This window comes from Ctenopharyngodon idella, chromosome 18 (assembly GCF_019924925.1).
Source record: "Ctenopharyngodon idella isolate HZGC_01 chromosome 18, HZGC01, whole genome shotgun sequence".
NCBI classification, from domain to species: Eukaryota; Metazoa; Chordata; class Actinopteri; order Cypriniformes; family Xenocyprididae; genus Ctenopharyngodon; species Ctenopharyngodon idella.
The window spans coordinates 16,442,099-16,465,320 of record NC_067237.1 but is presented as its reverse complement, the minus strand read 5'-3'; the positions used below and the strand labels follow the sequence as shown (position 1 = coordinate 16,465,320).

Sequence of the window (23,222 nt, the reverse complement as noted above, 5' to 3'; positions counted from 1 at the left end):
ATTTAAATTTTTTTCGCAATAACTTCACTTTTAAAACACTTTTTCAAAGTACACGTGTAATTTCTCAATGTTGAAGTTTTGGTGTTGAAATACAATCGCTTTCAGGAACAAATTATTATTTCTGCTGCTAACTATATATTATGCTAGCTGAGCGAACGAAAAAATTAAGATTATTAACTGTGGGATGATTTTGGCGGCTATTTTATGTTGCTTCCGGTCGGTTGTTGACAGTCCGTTCCTGAAAGTCCGCACCTGTTTTTGCGGCTGCTCTGCTCGACTCCGGTCAGTCCGGAGCTTTTGAATGAGAGCGGAGACTTACAGTTAAACAGTAAACACTGCTTTACATGGGAAGGGGAACCCTGGAGACGCGTGTGTAGAGGAAAATACATACACAATGTTTTGCCTACATGGAAAGAGTCAAGGTTGACGTTGTAACCAAAGCGGAATTATAAGCAAACTTTTGATTCAGAGGAACTGAAGTAAGTGATTTGTCTCCGTTCTTTGTTGAGAGCAGGTGCACGTTTGAACGGTACCAGGCGAAGAAGTTTCACTTTTCTATCTTTCTTTCACTGATATTATTTTAACAGTGTCATTGAACGACTTAAGTTGCTGTAATTGTCTCTTAACTAGGCTTGAGTTTTTATATATATGGTCACACTTTAGTTTAGGGTCCAATTCTCACTATTAACTACGACTTTTGCCTCAATAATCTCCTAATTACTGCTTATTAATAGTTAGTAAGGTAGTTTTTAATTTTAGGTATTAAGGGATGTAGAATATGGTGCAGAATAAGGCATTGATATGTGTTTTATAAGTACTAATAAACAGCTAATAGTATGCATATGCTAATAAACAACTAGTTAATAGTGAGAATCGGACCCTAAAAACTAAAGTGTTAACCATTTATTAGTCACATAGTCTACATGGTCTATAATTTGGCAGATAGTTGAAATGACATGATATTATAAGTGCATTACATATCCATAGGGTGGCATAAAAAAGTAAATGGGTCAATGATGTGAGGGGTAATTTTTTGTCCATAGGCCTTAATAATAATAAAACACCAAGATATGACATACAAAGTATGTAAGGTAGTACAGCTAAGTCTCATTTTTATTGAATCCAAAAGGTTTTAATTATATTTTGCTACATATAAAGGTATTTTAAAGATTTTCATTCGGTTTAACCGTCCAAAGGCCAATACATTTGTGATTAAAATATCTTAAAATGTATATATTTTTTATTCTGGCATGATTTTATATCATCATATATCAACATGCAAAATGGTATTAGAATTATGCCTAGAAGTCGTTGCTTTGTAATGAGAAAGAATGTCCGGAAACACGAATTTCATTGATGTCATTCGGAGTAACCAATATAAAGGGACCATTTTGGTTCAAGTCATGTGGTCAATATCATGTGACAGGATGTGACATCATTCAGACACCTGCAAAGGACCACATGGTCGTGAAGCAAAGTAACAATTTGAAAAATTCATGTTTTTCACATGTTTTTCACATGTTTTCGCTCATACGCATGTCCCGAAACATCAGGTCATTCGGTACAACCGCTATAAAACATGGAAAATGTTGTAATATTTTAAAAACTTGTACTAAATTTAAAATGTTTGATTGTTCTTTTGTTAGCTAGCTAGATATTAGCCTGTCATTTGGTATAACCAAAAGTGTCATTCGGTAAAACCGAAATTTTGGTTAAACCGAATGACTTTTTCGTCTGCAAGCTTTGAAATGGAGCCCAATATAAAAGCTCAAAGACAAGATCATGACACACTTGAGGTTCAACCCATAACCCATTTATCACTTTAATAACTAGCGTTTTACCTCAAAAAGCAAATAGATTTATCATATATTCACAACAAACTGTCATACTACCTTCATGTTTGCATGGCCTGTGTTTGGCTTTACAAGACGCCCCCACATAGAGAATCACATTCTAGCGAAATAAATGTCAGACACACACTTGGTAAAGGTTAGGCTTTGCAACCAAGACAGTCTTGTATTTGTCACTGCGAAAGAGACACTGCATATTTCTGTGTATTGGAACGTGTGTGGTAAAATGACTCCAGTGTTTTCCAAGCACAGCGTATCGGGTGTAGCGTGGGGCGGCAAACAAGCTTCTGTGGGGAAGCGGAGACTAGATTAATTATTTAGCCTTTATTCTCCGGGAACAGAAGACAAGACATGTTAACTGTATTCTTTGTGTTCTCAGTATGGCTTCGGTGAAGTTAGTCCTCAGAAGCCTTGAAACAGATCCCAGTGTCTGTCACTATAGTTCTGGGTCATAGTAAATGTGCCTGCCACTCCTACTGTATAGATCAGCCAGAGTTTTAGTGCATTCATTAAGCTTTTTAAGTCCACTTTCAACTTCGAAAACAACCTTTCTTAAAGCCAGGCAGATCAGCCAAAAATGTTAGGTCCAGCTTTAAACAGGCACTCCCTATAATGACCTTCAGAAGAGTTTATATGTCACCTATTTTCTGTCTATGCATACTTAAAGTAAAGGTGCATTCACACAGTGTTGGAATTACCGTAATCACTTGATTCCAATGTAAAAAGTGCTCACGTCAGCAGCAAAATGTAGTTCTGTCATGACAGCTCTGGGAGTGTTTGGCATGGTAATGGATATGACAGTGTTGATATGTTTGGTCTTGGTGGAATTGATCTGCTACGCTGCTGCTGCTGTTATTGCTGCTGCTGCAGAGCAAGTACGGGACTTATACTGCCAATACATACATGACATGCTGCTGCTGTACAATATATAGGGCCCTATGAAATCCATTTTATTTTTTCCCAAATTCCGTTTTTTTTTTTTTTTGGACTCCATTTTAATGGTTAAATTAAATTTTAGTAATCAAAAAGCATGTCTAATTAATTGAAATAACGAAACTTATCCAATTTACCAACAATTTATTAAAAGTTTAACAAAAAATGAAATCTTTTAGGGCCCTATGATATACGTTGTATTCTTTCCCCTGAAATTCTGTTTTATTTTTACAAAATTCTGTTTTCTGTTTGAACTTTTCTGGATTCCATTTTAATGGATTAATTACATTTTAATAATCAAAAAAGCATGTCTAATTAATTGAATTCTTAAAAACAACAACGTTTCTTAATTAAAAAAAAAGTATTTTTATTAATTTTTTTTTTTTTTTTCAGAAATTCTGTTCCGTATTTTCATTTTTCCGGCAATCAAATGAACGGATAACATTTAATTTATCTTTTAATCATGAAATTAAACTTTTGTGTTTAAACAATGTGCTGCACAACAGAGCTTTACTGTTAAAATTAAAACATGGATTATTCTTTAATTAGAGATTATTCTTTAAAAAGATAGTTTTAATAATTTATTATTAAATTAATTTATCTAAATTCTACTGTGCAACGCTAATATGTTTCTGTCAAGTTAAATCGAACTTTTATTTTGACGGGTTGCTGAGAGCTTTATGCCGAGAGTTTATGACGATAGTTTTTCAAACGAAGCGGTTAAATGCTGATGAAGTGACTTTCAGAGCGGCTCTGGAGATGAATTTCGTGCGTTCGTTTCCTCATATAGTGAGGCGAAAGAGGATGAAAACACTGCGAGCGTCGCACGTGCTTCAGTGTGTGTGCGTACGTGCATGTGCGCGCGGTAAATGAAACCGCGCTTCCACGTCATTCATTTCAGAGGCACACAGACATGCAGGATTCATATTTAAATAGTCTATTTGCGGTTTAATATTCACAGACACTAGTCTATATCGCAATTTGATTTAAGTGTACTGACCTGCTTTTTATTCATTCATCAAAAATTTGACAAATTCCGTAACATTCCACGTTATATACTAAATTCTGTTTTTATGACTGGATTCCGCGATTCCGTTCGCGTTTTCTTCATCTTGGAAATCATAGGGCCCTAAATATAGCATACATGAATAACCTGTAGGAGATCTATACAGGTGGAGGGTTTCTGAAAGCACGCTGCAACTGCTACAGCAAATGCAGACCAGTATTTGAAGGTTGAGCAGCGAGCTCATTGGCTACTGACACAACAGGAACCAATCAGCTGTGCCCTATAGAGAATGATGTGATTGCAAGCCAATTGAGTTAAAGGGTTAGTTCACCCAAAAATGAAATTTCTGTCATTAATTACTCACCCTCATGTCGTCCCAAACCCATAAGACCTTTGTTCATCTTCGGAAGATATTTTTGATGAAATCCAAGGGTTTACGTGCCTATGTGTGGTTCAGAAACCTTGGATTTCATTAAAAATACCATAATTTGTGTTCTAAAGATGAACGAAGGTCTTACTGTTTTGGAACGACATGAGGGTGAGTAATTAATGGCAGAAATTTCAATTTTGGGTGAACTAACCCTTTAAGGACTAGCCTGTGCCATCTAGAGTTTCATGACAGAACTACTGTATTTAAGCAGTTATTTCATAAGATTTTGGATGAATAATTCTTATTGTTAATGTCTTAATAATGCAAGAATAATCTGAAAATAAACCAAAAGCACACAATACAGTTTAATGTAGATATCACAATAACTAATGTCCACTAAATCAACAGTAAGTTTTTTTAAGGCATTTGCATAATGACTGTTGCAGTTTGTTGTATTGTGGTTTTGCCTATTGATGACTCGAATTACACAGATTCGTTTTGGTGTTGATAACATTGCCATAGAAATGCATAATTCCAAGTCAGAGGACATGAACAGCTCAGAGTAGAATGTTCCGATATTTGCACTGCGTAAATGTAAGAATTTATCGAAATTAAATTATAACATGCATATAATGAAATGTCACACTGACAATAAGTACTTTTTTTGCATGGAAAACATCAAGCATGTTAACCATTTTACATTTTCTGTTGCTTTTTTTTTTGTTGAAAATTAGCATTTCTTTCAGGTGGGCTTATATGGTACAGGTTGCACATGAAGTGTTTGAATGAATATAGCCAATTATTTCTATGCTTTTATGTGATATTTTACTTTGGTGAATATATTTTATCTCTGCACATCTTTTAATGCATGTAGTAAGTAGCCTATGTTGTGTTCTCCAAAAATTTGTCAGTCAGTCATAACAAAGTCCTTCTCAGTTCTAGCTGTATTGTTAATAAAGAGTGATTCTAATCATGTAGAAGACTTTATGGGAATTCAATGCATAATAGATGGTGTCGTGGGAGGATGTAAGTGGGTGAGTGGTTCAGCAAAATGGGCACTGAATACAAAAGCTTGAAGAGATCTACGTAGCAACATTGTGATGGTCTCAAAGATGACCGATTCGGACAACAGCACTATCTGTTGGAAATGTGTTTGTGAGTGAAACAAACTTTCAGATAGCGATGATGATGCAGAAACATAAGTCAGCAGTTTAGCTTGATTGATCTGGAGAGTGAGAATGGCTGTCCTCTCTTTCTGCAAGATAAGGGAGGGGTGTGAAGAGGGGAAAAGTGGCTTGCTTTACAGTCAGAAGGGGTGAGGGGTCACGGGGTTAGACCCTACCCCCACTGTTAAATCTATTTTAAGTGCTGTCACCCCAATCCCCTGTGCTTAAACCCTCTTATACTCACTGATTTATTAATGACCTTTCTTTCCTCTTTTATAATTACTCACAAGAATCACAATGGATGCAGACTTAAAGGGTCATGAACTGCTTTTCTTTTTGTTATAATGTTCTTTGAGGTCCACTAGCAAGATTTTTACAACAAAAACATCCTAATTTAGAAGTAATAAGCTATTTTCTATCCTGTTTCAGTCATGAATGCATAAACTAACTTTTCTGCATCAGAAACAGATAACATGTTCTGTAGCGTAGCGATGTTTCTGAGGTGGAAGAAGACTGTTTTTGTAACATATGAAATATGATTTTTGAAGGACAAGTTGCTGTCTAATATAACACCCAGGTCTTTAACTGTATGTAACAGTACATCCTTCTAAATGCAGAGATTGTAGTCTAAGAGATTCTGTGTACAGGTTTTTAGTCCAATAATTCATACCTCAGTCTTATCTGAATGTAACAGAAGAAAATTACAGGTCATCCAGTATTTTATATCTTTAACACACTCTGCCAGCTTGGATAATGTGGAGATTTCTTCTGGTCGTGTTGAAATATATAACTGAGTATCATCAGCATAACAGTGGAAACTTATTCCATGTTTTCTTATAATATTACCAAGTGGCAGCCGAGCATATATATTGAAAACAACAGAGGGCCTAACGCAGATCCTTGCGGCACTCCATAATGTACTGACGTTATCTTAAAATTTTAAATGGTAACAGTCTGATAGGTACAATATAAACCACCTTAATGTCTGTCCCTGAATACCAGTGTAATTTTGTAGTCTATCTAAGAGTATTTTATGATCTATAGCGTCGAACGCAGCACTAAGATCAAGTAAAACTAGTATTAAGAAATTCAAGCGATACATGTTTGAGTCTGATCCCGGAAAGATACAAAGATACTCCAGTCTGTGACAGCATAGTTATTAATAATCTTTATTTATATTTATTCCTTATGTATTTGTTAATATATATAACTATTACATTTTATTAATGTTGAAATGAAGACGTTGCATTACATAGTTGAATCATTTGCCTATTGTGAAACATTTATGCATATTACATATGCTTTATAAGTCTTGGTTGTGGCAAATTAAGTTTAAGTAATTGGAGTTACCACAGTTAAAGTTGACAAATGATAACTTATGGTGTTTTGTGTAAACAAATACATTTGCTGCAATGCAGGGTTCAATGCTATTTTGAATTAGTACTAAGTAGTTGCTGTATTTTTATGGTGGGGGCATCAGCTGATAGATGATCTGTTGAGAGACCAATCATTACTGTCTGCTTTAGTTGAGAACATCTGTCAGAGCTGAAATCAGCCTACTGCTATATACATGGGAAACTTATGTCTGTTCCTTCATGGACTTTGGATTGAAATAAATGCCTTTAAAAGGCCAGTGACACCTGATGAATAAGATGATGGTGAGCTGATTGTTTGTTTATATTGTGTGGGTGGCATTAGTCTATTTATAAACAATTAATCTTCCACAGAATATATATACATTTTTTAATTGCTATCAGGAGGTCAAGAGAGTTTCAAACAGTAACATTTCCTTCCCTAACTTAAAATATCTAGTCGTGTCTGTGATACAAGTAATGTGAAATGTGTTTTGACTGGAACTGACATCGGTGACGACAGTGTGAAAAGAACAGCAATCCGTCAACTTTGAAAGTGGGCAGCATAACATGCAGGCGAGTGTTTTAAAAGTAACTTTAGGAGAGGTAAATATAATTAATTGTGCATAATTTCTTACTTGACAAGATAAACACAATTGATGACTAAAGGGGCGTTTACACTGTGATTTACAGTGGCAAACCAATTGAAAGTCATTTGTTTTAAATGAGAGCTTGCAGCTGGAGGGGACATTAGTGACAAAGGCTGATGGTAATGCAACAAAGTTTAGCAGACTAAATTTATGCAAATGTGCAGCGACACAATGTGATTATTAACGTGATCCATCGCTTGATACGGTTAATGCAATTGAGTAGAAACACCTACTAGCAACCAACACTATAGCAGCTTGCCAAACATCAAGCGACTTAATTGTTTCCATCCACCTTTTTTTATGCGCATTTTGACATATTGCATAAAAAAATGCTGGGTAAAAATGCCAAGATGCACATATAAATTCTAAAAATGCACATTAAAAATGTATGCTCTCAATTGAGGCGGATACAATTTTTAACCTATAAGAATACATGTGCATAAAGAACGGTGGAAAAACATAAATCCCTCAATGCCTCAGGTGACTATGCCTCAAAGGAGGATGTGATTGGATAACTGGACTAACCAGCGGACCAATTGCATTACAGCATCTCAGATGCTGGTTTGATCATTCTGAAACGCCTGAGCCAAAGTCTGTCATCAGAATGATTTGGTTTAATTCCCTCCAGAAGCGTCTCACATGATTGCGTTTCCAAACGCCAACATTCGAACGCGTTTATTGCGTTTCGTCTGCCGCTCTGAGACACAAGTCATTTATGATGGAGGATAAAAGAGCCACAGTTTCTTTCTCGATTGCAGCAACTTCCATTTTTATTACAGATATTTTGCACCAGTTTCCCTGGAAATGATGATTTTGTTCTCTTGAACACATGGGATAGAAACGCTGCTTTATTTGCAGATGTTTTATTCGATATTCCAATTTTAATTCCAAAGTTAAATTCGCAACTTTGGATGGAAACATAGCTAGTGTGAACACCCCTAAAACCTTCAATGATTTGTGTTGTTTTTTTACAAAGAACTATGACCACATCCCACTCAGTGAGCCTTGTTACTGAAATGAGTCCATCCTCGATTTGCTTCTGCAACAGAAGCTAGAGAAGCAGGACTTGCATAATCCAGGAAGGTTATATTTTTCCACTTCCTAATAATGGAACCAGATTGTATTCCTCGGGGTCAGATGGGACTTTCTTATGACAGTACAAACAGCATGGTTTATTGAAAAGCCAAGTGCTCACATTACCACACTCTGACACTATAATCATTCTCAATTTTCTCCCTCTGTGTGGATAATGCCTGCTGAAAGGGGCTGCTAGCCTCTATTCCCATAGCTAATGTGCCTCATAGTCACAGGAATAAATTCCTCAGGCACATGTGACAGCTTTTGATTACCCTCACATTTATATTCCAGCTACTCTGACAGTAAGCGACAAATCACAAGATGAGAGAAACCAGGAAAGCTGAATGGAGCGAGGGGTTTTATCCTCACACTCACGGTGGGCAGTTTTTCAAACAGGTCTCCTGGAACATATATGGGTTGCATTTAGAGCATGTTTTATTCGTCTTTGAGATTCAAAACTCAATTCATGGCTGTGTGGTTCAATTCAGACATTCTCTCTGATTTTGAGAAGCTACTCTTTCCTTTAAAGGGGACCTATAATGCCCCTTTCACATGATGTAATATATGTCTCTGGTGTCCCCAGAATGTGTCTGTGAAGTTTCAGCTCAAAATACCCCACAGATCATTTATTATAGCTTGTCAAATTTGCCTCTATTTGGGTGTGAGCAAAAACACTGCGGTTTTGTGTGTGTCCCTTTAAATGCAAATGAGCTGCTGCTCCCGGCCCCCTTTCCAGAAGAGGGCGGAGCTTTAACAGCTCACGCTTTGGTTGCTCATCAATAACAAAGCTGGAGAATCTCACGCAGCCAAAATGACGATTGTCAGTAACGGTGTTCAGCCTTACATTGACCCTCATTTGTGAAGCAGTCCGGCGTAAAATGACGGCATGACAACAACACTCTACTACAACAACTCTTCCTCTTCTCTAAAGCAGCCCAACATGGCCTCACCCCCTTTGTTGTGTGTTCTCGGGGGCGGGTTTTATGTAAATTTTGGGGTTTGTGATGTCACTAACCCGGGAAGAAGCTCACTGTAGTCCCTACCAGCCGTTTGTTGTAGTCCTTAAAAAGTGTTTTCTGTAAAAGAAAATATCTCCCTTTGCATTGACTTCTGCAGATTGTATTTACGCTTCAAAATTCATAAAAGTTGTGTTCATTTGTGAAGATTACCATGATGAACAAAATGTGTAAGAATCATAAGCTTTTGTTAGTCACAGACCTTATTTTCTGCAATAATCCAAAAGTCAATGAAAAAATCCTAATGGGTTTTTGTCGAGGGATCTAGGGTGATGCTAACTTCCAGGTTAGCCTCTTAAAATATGTCATCCCTGCACCAATCTATTAAGTCATATACATCTGGGATGGCTGGAAGATAATACATTTTTATTTCGGGGTGGAATACCCCTTTAACATACCTCCCATGGAGTCTCTTCTCTTGCTAATCTATCTGTACAATATTGTACATTTTAAACTAACCATATTTCATTTACATCTCCCTTCCATTACCTCTGTTAGGTCTTTTTCCAGCAGCACCTGTTGCGTGTTCGTCTGCTGGTGATTTATGGGAACATCCTGAGGGAGAATGTTCCGGAAAAAGCGAGACCCCCGTCGACTCCTGCTGTAGTGTCTGATTTCAGCTTGTTTCAGGAAATTAGTGCAGACTGAGGTCACAGGGTCAAACGCATAGACTTTGTGGGGGGCTCTAGTTTGAGTGGATGGTTTCTGTTACGATATGTTCCACAGGCCTTTTATTCCACCTCTGAATTATGGGTAGCAAAGTGTGTATTGTATTATATTTTATCTGTGTGAGCGGTAATTCATCTTTAGGTTCAAACTGGCAGTTTTAGTGGTCTGATCATAAATTATTCATAACAAAATGACATTGTCATCCTAACCGAAATGAGTTTCTCGGATGTAATGTCTGGTTTGGAAAGAGAGGGGGATAAAGTAGCACTTTTTTATATATATAATATACTTTCTGATGAAGGCATTGAAGTTGACGTCAGTTTTTACAGAAATAAAGTCAAGTCTATGTTTGTATATGATGAGTAAGGATTGCACTTTTCTTGTAAAGTTTGAGATTTTTATTTACATTTAATTTTTTCCACATTTTCTTAAATTATATTTTTTATTTAATGTATTTATTCATTTAATTACTTTATTATTCATTCAATTTAACTTTATCATTTATTCTTTTGTATGTGGCCTTTTCTCTTTATTATATAGGTAGAATAGTTGAGAACTGACAGGAAAGTAAAGGTTGAGAGAGAGGAAACCTGGATCCTCACAGGCTAATAGCTCTGTGCCACAGCTCTGGCTAAATTTGACCTTATTTAGTCTAATCCAAGTCGATTTCCTATTTTAATTGGAAGCTAGGATGTCCATTGCTAAAGCTAGGGGTGTGCGATAGGACGATTTTAGATTGTGAACAAGTTAATTTTTTTTTGCATGCGTTTTAAAGCCTTGCCAGTTAGGGTTAGGGATACCCTAACTTATATTCACAGTCTGTTCTGACATAAACTTTTCTGAGCATGTACATAATGTGAGTACTGAACTAAGTTCTCTTTCACATCTTATTGCATTTAAACTGTCAAATTCACCCGAGGTTTACATAAACACAGTCGATTATTAAACTCTTTAATGAATGGCTGCTTCCGAAATAGCATACTCCCCTACTATATAGTAGGTGGAAAACAGTATGTGACAAAAAAAAGTATGTCCGAATTCACAGTACTCATAAAAGAGTCGTCAAAAAGTACCCGGATGACCTACTAATTCCGGCGAGATTCTGAAGTGTGCATATGATGGACATTTTACTATCCCATGAGGCCACGGGAGAGGATTTGTGAATGCCGGTGAAGAGACGCAACTGGTAGGTCACGTGACAGTAACAACATGGCAAATGTAGTACGTCTGGTTTACATTCATACTAAATACACTCATACTATATAGAACATACTGTTTTAGTGTTAGTTAAGTAATTACTTATTCAAAATAAGTACCTACTCAAGAGAGTATGTGATTTCGGACGCAGCCAATGTAAACAGTTCGGATGCGTTTCACTATATTAGATCCGTGTGTAACGGACGTAGGCCAGTAAGAGCTGTGCGTGTAAACCTCACTCCCCTGATCTCAAGAGGCGCTCTAGCAACTTGCGCTAGAGACTGTGGTCTCTTTATTGCTTTATTCCACCTCTGAATTATGGGTGGCAAAGTGCATATTGTTTTACATTTTGTCTGTGTGAGCGGCAATTCATCTTTAGGTTCAAACTGGCAGATACTACAAGCCTGGCAATAAACTCTCATTATTAAATGCTATACAGCCAACACTACATCTCAGAGTTTTGCATGTTTATCAGATGCTATAAATGGTTTGCATGCTGCTAAATATATTCTGATGGCTTGAGAAAGACACTAGCTGTTCTTTCATTTATTAAAGATTAAAATGAGCAGTTTAACCTGAAAGGTTCAGATAATGTATGGATGGTCGCACTCATTTTGACCACATTTTTCTGACTTTTTAAGTTATTTTTAAAAAAAAAAATTCATGTTAGAGAGCCAGACTCCCATGCCGGCGGACCTGGGTTCGAGTCCCGCTTAGAGCGGGCGGTTCGAACAGGAGGGGTTACATGTGCATTTGGTCTTAAAGTGACAGCAGCCTAATAAACCTGCTGCCGTCTGTGTCATTAATGATAATCAAACAACAAAACACAGAGAAAATCTCTCACTGCTCTTGACTGAATAAACTTCAGTGTATATTTAATTCATACAGTAAAGTTTATGTAGTTTTATTTTTTACATTTGTTAATCTCAGTTTCTTCTTGAATGCTACTGTTAAATTCACCTACTGTGGCTGAAAAAATTAAAGCACTGTTTATTTCATTTGTACCAAATATTGTATTTGTCCTATTATTTGTAATTCGCATTTTTAATAACAAAGATAACATCATAAGATTTTGGTCTAAATGATCTGTCATTCTTTTTTCTTTTGTAAGCCAAAATTTTTAAAATAAGGAAATTAGTTTGGTTGTACTGCTCGGAGACTTGCAAAATAGTCTTAAAAACCAACATGAAATTGTGATAATATTGTGGATCCTGTCTGGAAAAAATAAAATAAATAAAAAATGTGATATGATATTTTTTGCCATATCACCCACCCCTACCTACAGCCGTCGTATTGAGCATTACAATGTCTCCCATTCATTTTTTTCTTTTTCTTTTGAGTGATCCATCTGTTCCCCCTTAAAACATCTCTGATTTATGAGTGAAGACCACATTAGGACAGAATAATTATATCCTTAAGGTGAGAAGTCCTCATTGTTTTGCAAGTAATTAGAAGTCTTCTACTTTAAATTAATTTTATTAAAATTCTTGAAGATTAGAGAGGTGATATATCACCTCTCTTATCGTTTCATACCTTTAATGCATTCTGTATTTATAATTGTAGTGGTTTTGTATTAAACTATCTCAGGGCACCTTCAGTCCTTTGGATCCCTTTATACCCAACACACATACACACTCCTTTTCATTCTCTCTTTCTATTTCTCCCTCTCATCTCTTTCTCCACAATCTCTTGTAATCCCATCAGTACAATCAGTGTTGTAACTGTAGGACTGCACCTGTCATTTCCAATCAGAGCGTTTGTGTCTGACGAGATGTGAGACTCGTGTGTGATCAGGCTTCACACTGAACACCAACCTCTAGCTGTCATGGGTCAAAACATTTACAATCATATGAGTATCATATCATCATGCGTATTTTAATAAACCATACTGTATATATAATAACACTATTCTCCATTACAGATATTCCACTCTCTATCCTTCCTGGATCCCATCATGAGTTACAGGAAGATGGACAAGCATGGAAGTCCTCAGTATTGCCGTCATTTTCTGACTGACAACAGCATCTTCCACGGTAGGTTTATGCCTGTATGATGGATATATTGTAGATGGATATATATATATAGGATACAATTAGCTCTTTTCCAAATCTTAAAAAATGTGAAAGTTAGTCTTTGATTGCTTGGCCGTCAAATGCAACTGGGACGGGTATACACAAGGTGGTGCTGTCTCTCACGCCATGAGGATAATAAAGCATCTGGGAATTGCCACCTACGGTACAGAAAGGAAAGGAAATCCATCCTCCTTGACTTGATGGCATTTGTTTAAATGGGACTGTGTCCCCAAGGCCACATCACTGAACACAAAACTGACAGCTTGACAGAAATATTACTACAGTACCTTCTACAAATAGCTACAGATGGTTTGAAAAATGAAGGAATTTGTCCAGAGTGCTTACATACAGATTGGAGAGACAGGAGGAGAGGAGGGAATATTGACAGATGTGCTACGAGCCTGGCAATAAACTCTCATTATTAAATGCTGTACAGCTAACATAACGCTACACCTCAGATCTTTGCATGTTTATCAGATGCTTTAAATGGTTTGCATGCGGCTGAATATTCTGATGGCTTGAGAAAGACACTAGATGTTCTTCCATTTAAAAAAGATCAAAATGAGCTTCATTGCAGTTTAACCGAGAAAGTTCAGATGTATGGATTTGTCCCAAATGTTTTGACCACATTGTTCTGTGACTTTTCGAGTCATTTCATTTTTTAAAATCATATTATACAATCTTAGTATTACCAACCCCAAACTTTTGAATGGTTGTGTAGATTTTTCTCTGGTCTATACTGAACAATTTCTTTGGTTAAGTGTGATCTCTATAAAATGATTCTTAAAAATACTTGTCCATTCACAAACAACAGGAAAATCATGGAAATTAGTTGGTCAAAAAGTGTAAAAAATGCTGTCTTTCTGAGTAACACACAATTGTTACTTTAAGGAGCTGTTTCTTCCTTATATAACCCTTAGAAGTTGCTTTTGTGGGTCTGTCTCAATTCATATATTACTAAATCATATTTTTGACTTAACGGTACACTATGTAACTTTTGGCCCTCTAGCGGTTAAAAAGCAAAACTGCAAGGATTTTGCGGAAGAACATTGTTTTGGTTGTGTTTTGGCTCTGTGTGATTGTGCGGATGAATATGGTTCTTTCTCATAACTGAAAAGAGAGAGATTATCCTACTGCTCATAAAACATTCACTACTAGACTTAAGAGATATAAACAGTTTAGATGGAAAGGATCTCACAAACTAACTAGCTGAAATTACTGTAGCTTTACCCATTAATAGTCACGGTACTTCCTTGAAAATAAATTCCAGCACAGCGTTACAACAACCATAATGAAACGACCCTTCACAAAATATTTTTGAACAAAAAAGGCGTGCCTTTAAAGGGATAGTTCACCCAAAAATGAAAATTTTATGTTTATCTGCTTACCCCCAGGGCATCCAAGATGTAGGTGACTTTGTTTCTTCAGTAGAACACAAGTGATGATTTTTAACTCCAACCGTTGCAGTCTGTCAGTCGTATAATGCTTGTCAATGGGAACTCCATCTATAAGAGTCAAAAAAACATGCACAGACAAATCCAAATTAAACCCTGCGGCTCGTGACGACACATTGATGTGCTAAGACACGAAGCGATTGGTTTGTGTGAGAAACCGAACAGTATTTATATCATTTTTTACCTCTAAAACACCACTATGTCTAACTGCCTTGCCCATCCGGTTGGTGAGGTCTGAAAACACGTTCTGATGACGGAAGTGATGTCTCGCGCTTATACTTCAATGAGTGAGACATCACTTCTGTTGTCAGAGCGGGTTCAGACCTCACCAACCGGATGTGCAAGACAGTTGGACATAGTGGTGTATTAGAGGTAAAAAAAAATATATAAATACTGTTTGGTTTCTCGCACAAACCGATCGTTTCATGTCTTAGGACATCAATGTGTCGTCACGAGCCGCAGGGTTTAATTTGGATTTGTCTGTGCATGTTTTTTTGACTCTTATAGATGGAGTTCCCATTGACAAGCATTATACGACTGGCAGACGGCAACAGGTTGGAGTTAAAAATCATCATTTGTGTTCTACTGAAGAAACAAAGTCACCTACATCTTGGATGCCCTGGGGGTAAGCAGATAAACATCAAATTTTCATTTTTGGGTGAACTATCCGTTTAATAAAACCAGTCCAGATGTTATGAAGCAAATTTTTTAGGTTACCTGACAAAACCTTTTTATACTGCAATTTTAAAGGGGACCTATTATGCCCCTTTTCACAAGATGTAATATAAGTCTCTGGTGTCCCCAGAATGTGTCATTTGAAGTTTCAGCTCAAAATACCCCACAGATCATTTATTATAGCTTGTCAAATTTGCCCCTATTTGGGTGTGAGCAAAAATACGCCGTTTTTGTGTGTGTCCCTTTAAATGCAAATGAGCTGCTGCTCCCGGTCCGCTTTCCAGAAGAGGGCGGAGCTTTAACAGCTCGCGCTTTGGTTGCTCAACAACAACAAAGCTGGAGAATCTCACGCAGCCAAAATGAGGATTGTCAGTAACTGTGTTCAGCCTTACATTGTTCAAACCGGAGACGGACACTGATGGAGAGACTCAGGAAGAAGTTACAACTTTTAGAATGAAACTGGACGTTTCTGAATGTTTAGTGGATAAATTTATGTATTTGCTGTGGAGTTGATTCAACTCATTGACTAGCATGTGCCGTCATGTTAATCTTTTGTGCAAATCCAGTGTTGAATTGACCCTCGTTTGTGAAGCAGTCCGACGTAAAATGACGGCATGTCAACAACACTCTACTACAACAACTCTTCCCATTTGTTGCATGTTCAATTGAAACAAGTGTTATGCATAAAATATTTTGCTGATAGAAGGTACATCAGATGATTGAGTTTATATATTGGTTGGGTTTGATTTAGCTATAATCTCTCTGTGTATGTACAATCACCAGCATTTACTCTACAGTGACCCCTTTCGAGATCATTATAATCTGCATTAATGCTTAAGTAGACCTACTATACCCATATTCCAGTGTCATATATTGATAAGTCAAGATGCAGTTGATTGGTGGCATGGCGACGTGTTTATTCCTCTGAGAGAGGGGGGATTGTTGTCTAGTAGCTGGGCAGTTGATGCATGATGTTCATCAGCCCTGTGAACCGCAGACCGCCTGTCTGTCTGACTCTGTTTTGTCTGGCTCTTCTACTGTGGCTTGCTGGGCTGCACTGCTGCAGTAATTTACTCTCATTCTTTAAACGTTTCCGCTGCTCCCGCAGCCAGAGATAGATCAACCTGCCTGGAAAATAGAAAAAGCAAGAGATTTCATTTAATAAAACCTGTGGTTGCTTCCCAATTCCACAGGTCCTTCTTTATATTGCACTGGTTTCCAATTTCTCAAACTGTGTCTCACTCATTTCATTGTCATTTGCTTGCTCATTTGTCTCAGATGGCTAGCACAATGATGATGGAGCAGGAGATAGGAATGAAAGGGAAAAATAAGGAGTAAAGATGAAGTGAGAATCGAGTTTAAGTGGATCATTGGAAAATGCTTAGAGGTATTATGTGAATCAGGTTGTGTATAATAAAACCGAGAGCTGCTTGTGTCGTGTGTCAGTGTATAAATTGATTGTATGATAGATTAGTGCTTAGATTCTCCCAGTAATGCTTCGCCAGCGCAATTTGATAGCGCTCACACCTCAAGCACATTTTCTTGCCACACAATACATGAATAGAGCAGGGCGGGAAGCCTAACATTGTCCTGACACAACAGATTCCTCAGACGATATTGATCGGATCAGCTTCATTCCAAACCACTTTACAGCTCTGGGAACATCTGCATCACTCTACATCTTTGGTTATTTTACACTGTTTTTCAGTGAGCAGCAATGCTCTATTTTACATTTAGCACCTTAAAGGCAGTAACACACACACACACACACACAGACTGGAGATGAGCAGCATATTCAGCTTATTTACATGCTGTGAATATGAAACCCTCCAAGGAATCAACGATGAGATCCAGACTTGCTTATATTTTATAAGGCTTTATTTCTGTCTGTCACTGATGTGGCGTGATGGATGAGTGTGACGGAGGCTTCACAGTGATGTGCTCGCTAATTGAAACTCTCTGAGTGAGCATGTTCAACTTGGTACTAAGCATATTTTAAGTTGCTCCTATCATGCTTTTTTGAATATTTCCTTTCATGAAGTGTGTAATATAGCTGTTTGTGAAGGAAAAATGTCTGAAAAGTGCACAACATAAAAAGTTATTGTGTCCTAAAAGAAAGAATCGATTCTGAACTGTTGAAATGAGTCATCAGCAATTCTAGTCTCACTTCCGTAACGTCTACATAGGTAAATTTGCATAATGCCTGCCTAATGTCTACTTTGCCCCGCCCTCAACCACTGTAGGTGTACTTAAAAAGCAACATGAGCAACATATAATGTTGTCAATATGTCGAGAAGACGCTGTGCTGCAAATCCACATTGCATAAGGATGAGGACTCGTGCTGTAATTGATATGGTAAAACCATTGTTACTGTTCGTATCACTGTGTACCAAGTGTTGAGGAAGAGCTGAGATTCCGATATGATAATGGCATTTCATTTCTGACACACGCTGTAAGCGGTAGACCAATCACAACAGACTGGGCCATCTGACCAATCAGAGCAGAGCAGGCTCTGATAAAGGCGGGGTTTAGATAGAGTGAGTCCTTTATCGAACTGTTTCAGACACTGTGAGAAAACAGCTGATGTGCAATGTATATTATGAGAAAATTTAAGTGTTCTTTGGTATTGGATGCATGTAAACCTGTTGTAGGAGACTCCAAAACAAAATTAGCATTTAAACATTTCAAATACCACAATTGGGGCAATTTAACAGCCATTTTAGGATAGAGGTGATGGCAGCATGTAAGCAGATGTAAACATTTCAATAGAATAAATTACAATCAAAATCATTGATAGTCTTAGAGATATTACGCCAAATTTAATAACTGTAAAAAAGAGAAGTTAAAAGAATAGAAAAAACAGAAAAACATTCGGCCATTATTTACACACCTTTATGTTGTTCCAAACCACTTTGACTTTCTTTCTTCTGTTGAACAAAAAAGGAGAGATTTTGCAGAATGTTCACGCTGCTTGTTTCATTCAGCAAAAACATAAAGTGATTGTGGCTGTCACACTTTTGTATTGTCAAATATAAATCACATTGAATCAGGTTTGACATCAGTAACCAAATACATACACTAAAGTTCAAAAGTTTAAATTCAGCAAGGATGCATTAAATTGATCAAAAGTGACAAAATAAGACTGAATAACGCACTGTAATCCCTAATGCTCAAAATACTTAATTGGTTTGAGTAGGACAAACTTAAATTTAACAAATTAGTTCAGTTAAATTAACTGTTATGAGTATTTAGAACTTGCTTTTTCTTTTGAGTTTACAGCACTGACATATTTTAAATAAACTGAACTGTTTTATTGTTTTGAGTTGTATAAACTAATTTCTTTTAATTTAGACTAACTTAAGTTTAACTGAAACTGGGCTGGGATTTCTATTTCCCAGCATGCTTTGCCCATGGAATTTGAAAGGGAGAGTAAATGCTAAAATTAAGTGTTATATAATGTTTTTTTTTTTTTTGTGCAAAATTAATGGATAAGGGAGATTTAGTAGTGATTAATGTTTTGTTATGCTAATTTAGAAGAGTTTAATGTGGGTTTTTAGAGAGTTACCATCATGGTGACAAGTGGCGCATGCTGCTTGGTTTGAGAGCAGGTAAGTTACATGTTTTAAGTTGCTGTACACATTCAGTAAGTGCTAAACCATACTATTGTTAACATGTTAACAAATTAGCAAGTTGCCATTTTCTGAATTTTATTATTAGGGTTTACAGTAAAGTAAATAACTCATTTGATTTGAAAGACCTCAAAATAAAAAAGTTAACTAACTAAATCTTTTATGTTAATTGGTATCAAAGTGTATGAGTTAGCTAACTCAATACTTCAAATTAGGAGCAATTATCATGCATGAGTACTGCAAACTTAAAACTTGATAGTTCTGCTTACTTAAAATTTGGAACATCATAACTCAAAAAAAATTGATGTAACTGATTACCTCAAATTTTTTGAGTTAGCCCAACTTATTCGGGTTTACAGTTCATTCTATTTCAAATAAATGCTTTTCTTTTGAACTTTATATTCATAACTGTAAAAAAAAAAAAAATGCCAGGAATTTACAGGATCGAAGAGTATTATTTTACAATAAATTACTGTCATCAGAAATTTACTGTGAAATCAATGCATGCTGGCTCTTTTTCTTACAAATTACTGTGAATCAAAAGTAGAATGATGCTAACATCATAGTAATTTGCTCTTGTTTTTATGTGAATTCACACTCTAAACATATAACCTGTAAGAAATGTAATTGTTCACCGTAATGGTGATCAGTGTTCCTTGTATATTCATATTAAAATTTCTGATCTAGCCAAGTCAGAAGTGTGACAAACGAAAACAGTTTGTGGTAAATGTGTAATGTAGGCCATTTTGTGCATACATGGAGAATAAAGTAATCCATTGCTGAAAATCTGTTAACACTTCACATGTCTCAACATCATATTTCCTCTCACCGTCAGCAGCAACATTCAGATTAATGAGAAAGACATTATGACTATTAATCTTTTAGAAACCTTCCGCTTAACTGTAATAGCTCTGAAGCGTGTCAATGCGCATTCATCTGTAATGATGTGATGAGAAAGTTCATTTATTATCACAGAAACGTGAGTTAAAACTAAATCAGATGGTGTTTTACTTGGTTTATACCTTCAAAATAGGGTGATGTCAAGTAAATTGGGACATGTTTTATAAATCAGTGTCAACAAATGTCCCAGTTTACCTGAATTCTCCCTATAACAAAATGATAGTTTTATTGAATTTACTGAATTACATTTTTCATTTTCAGGGTTCACCGAAAAATGAAAAGTCTGTCATATATTCACTCTCATGTTGTTCCTAAGTTTGTATGACTTTCTTTCTTTTGTGGGATAGAGGAGAAGAAGTGGAGCAGAATGACAGTCTGAGATCATTATTTGGAGTCATTCTGCCTAAAAAGATCTCCACGACAGAAAGAAAGTCATATGGGTTTGGAACAACTTGAGGGAATTGCAGGATTTTTGGGCTAACTATCCCTTTAACTTCCATTCAAAATGACATGCGCCTCAGGTGAACTACGACTCCTCTAGTAATTTGCGTTTAGTTTGAATTACAAGAAAGTCTCACTTAGTTAGACTACATGTTCCGTTGACCCCTCAATCGCTTTCATAACACCCACCTCCCCTTGTCTTCCCTCCTCCCTCCCGCATGAGAATATGTGCAGAAAAGAAGCGCAGATATGCCTCGTGCAGAGATCAGAGTCATATGAGCGCGAGTGAGAGAAGAGGAGCGCGCGCGCCTCACTGAGATTGGAGAGCTCCTTTCCGCGCGCTTTGATTACACGAATCAAACGGATTTCTTTAAATGATTTCTTTAAAATGCACAGCCAGGAACTATTTATTAGAATGTAACTGCATAGAAATTCCCGATGAAGGGTGTCATGTTACAGATATGTTTAATGGAAGAGTGCAGTGACACCTGCATTCCGAAGCGCGCGTCTTGTTTTCTGATCGCCGTGCCGAAAGGGATTCGGTCTTAATGCGGTGTTTACCTGTTATCAACTATAATGGCGGAGCTGGAAGTTTTGAGAAATATCAGTTTGGAGAAGGGTGAGTCATGCATTACGCTGTTGAAATATCAGTCACATAATTGATTTATGTTCTGGCATGTGTGCATTTTTTTTTAATTGTTGTTCATTTTCTGATCGGTATAGTAAATCTAACCAATTAGATGTTAGATTAAGTCTCATATGAGATGGGCTTGTTTGTGCACGCATGACTTTCAGCGCTGTGAGAGGAGCTGTCCAGGGTTCTTCAGCGGAATGCTGTTGTACTCTGTGGGAAGCCGCTCCAAAACACGAATTTACAGGCTGAGGCTAATTGAATGTTTGCCATCTATTTAGCTCCCAAGCTGTGAAACTGAATGCTCTGATTTAATAATTGACGTTCGGTCGTTTTGTGACACTAATTATATTAAAACCATTACGCTCCAGCATGAAGAGCGTTTCCATCGGTATTTTGGAGCAATAAAATGGAATGAGATTTTTACCCCATCCTTAAAAGCCTGCTTTATGGGGAATGGGGTCAGTTCATGTTTTCTGGCAGTGATTCTGGTATTACTAAATAGTAGTAATATATATATATATATATATATATATATATATATATGTTACACTTAATGTTGTCACATTTTCCTGGTTAAATAACCAATAAACATTACTTTACATTACATCAAAAAAAGAAACCAAATACAATTCTATTTTGTATTTTTACATTAGCAGTGTAGTTATTGTTCTATTTATTAAAACCAAGTATAAATCTCATCAAGTTAGTGTTTAAAGCATTTTTACATTATTCCAAAATAATAACTAAAGGCAGTAACAATTTATAGGGGTGGTTGATTATGATTTCACTTTTTAAACTTTGGTTAGTGTGTAATGTCGCTGTTTGATCATAAACAGCATCTGCAAAGTTACGACGCTCAAAGTTCAATGCAAAGAGAGAAATCGGAGAAATCCGTTTTTAAGGACTACAACAAACGGCTGGTAGAGACTACAACGAGCTTCTTCCCGGGTTGTTGACATCACAAACCCTAAAATTTACATAAACCCCGCCCCTGAGAATACGCAACAAAGGGGGTGAGGCCATGTTGGGCTGCTTTAGAGAAGAGGAAGAGTTGTTGTAGTAGAGTGTTGTTGCCATGATGTCATTTTACACCGGACTGCTTCACAAACGAGGGTCAATTCAACACAAAAGATTAACATGACGACACATGCTAGTCGATGAGTTGAATCAACTCCACAGCAACTACATAAATTTATCCACTAACCATTCAGAAACATCCAGTTTCATTCTAAAAGTTGTAACTTCTTCCTGAGTCTCTCCATCAGTGTCGACTCCGGTTTGAACAATGTAAGGCTGAACACCGTTACTGACAATCCTCATTTTGGCTGCGTGAGATTCTCCAGCTTTGTTGTTGTTGAGCAACCAAAGCGTGAGCTGTTAAAGCTCCGCCCTCTTCTGGAAAGGGGGCTGGAAGCAGCAGCTCATTTGCATTTTAAGGGGCACACACAAAAATGGCGTGTTTTTGCTCACACCCAAATAGGGGCAAATTTGACAAGCTATAATAAATGATCTGTGGGGTATTTTGAGCTGAAACTTCACAGACACATTCTGGGGACACTTATATTACATCTTGTGAAAAGGGGCATAATAGGTCCCCTTTAATGAATATATTATTTGTGAACTGATTGTCAGCTGTTCTTTTTTAAAGTAAACTTATTTTCGGATCATCAGTCATCGTGCTCGGTAAACACTGGTCACAGACACGAAGACAGACCTTTAATTTCACCAAGCTGATTGCTCAAAAAAACCCAAAGTCATCATGTTTTCAGGCCAATTAAAGTTTGATTTTGACGTGACATAAAGCAGTGATATCTAAGTGGCTGAGCTGTTTTCTCACTTTTTAATTAGTCTTCCCATTAACGCCATGATTTTGTTCATTCAGACTGATTCGGAACATGCACGAAAACAAGAGGCAGGATTTATCGCCAATCATAACCGATCATATCCAATCATAGCGCGATTCAGCCATTGCCTCCTCTCACATGACTTTCCCCCATTCATTCTCAATTATACCCCACTAAACCCAGCACAAGCTTTAGGGGGTCTGTTAAAAGTCAATGGGATCAGGGGAGGCTTGAGAGACACAGCGTCCCGCTGTAACTTTACCTGCAGGTGTCGCTGTTGGACAGTG

At 37.0% G+C, this 23,222-nt stretch overlaps 1 protein-coding gene across 1 annotated transcript in view; it reads left to right on the top strand.

Annotated features, from left to right (window-relative positions):
* The first annotated feature begins 323 nt into the window (after positions 1–323).
* The window catches only part of plch1 (phospholipase C, eta 1), an 89,772-nt gene continuing 66,873 nt past the window's right edge, over positions 324–23,222 (top strand). Inside the window, exons 1-2 of the mRNA XM_051870920.1 lie at positions 324–479; positions 13,208–13,319. Of these exons, the coding sequence (XP_051726880.1) occupies positions 13,241–13,319 (79 nt within the window). The 5' untranslated portion in view covers positions 324–479; positions 13,208–13,240. The remainder of the gene's footprint in view (positions 480–13,207; positions 13,320–23,222) is intronic.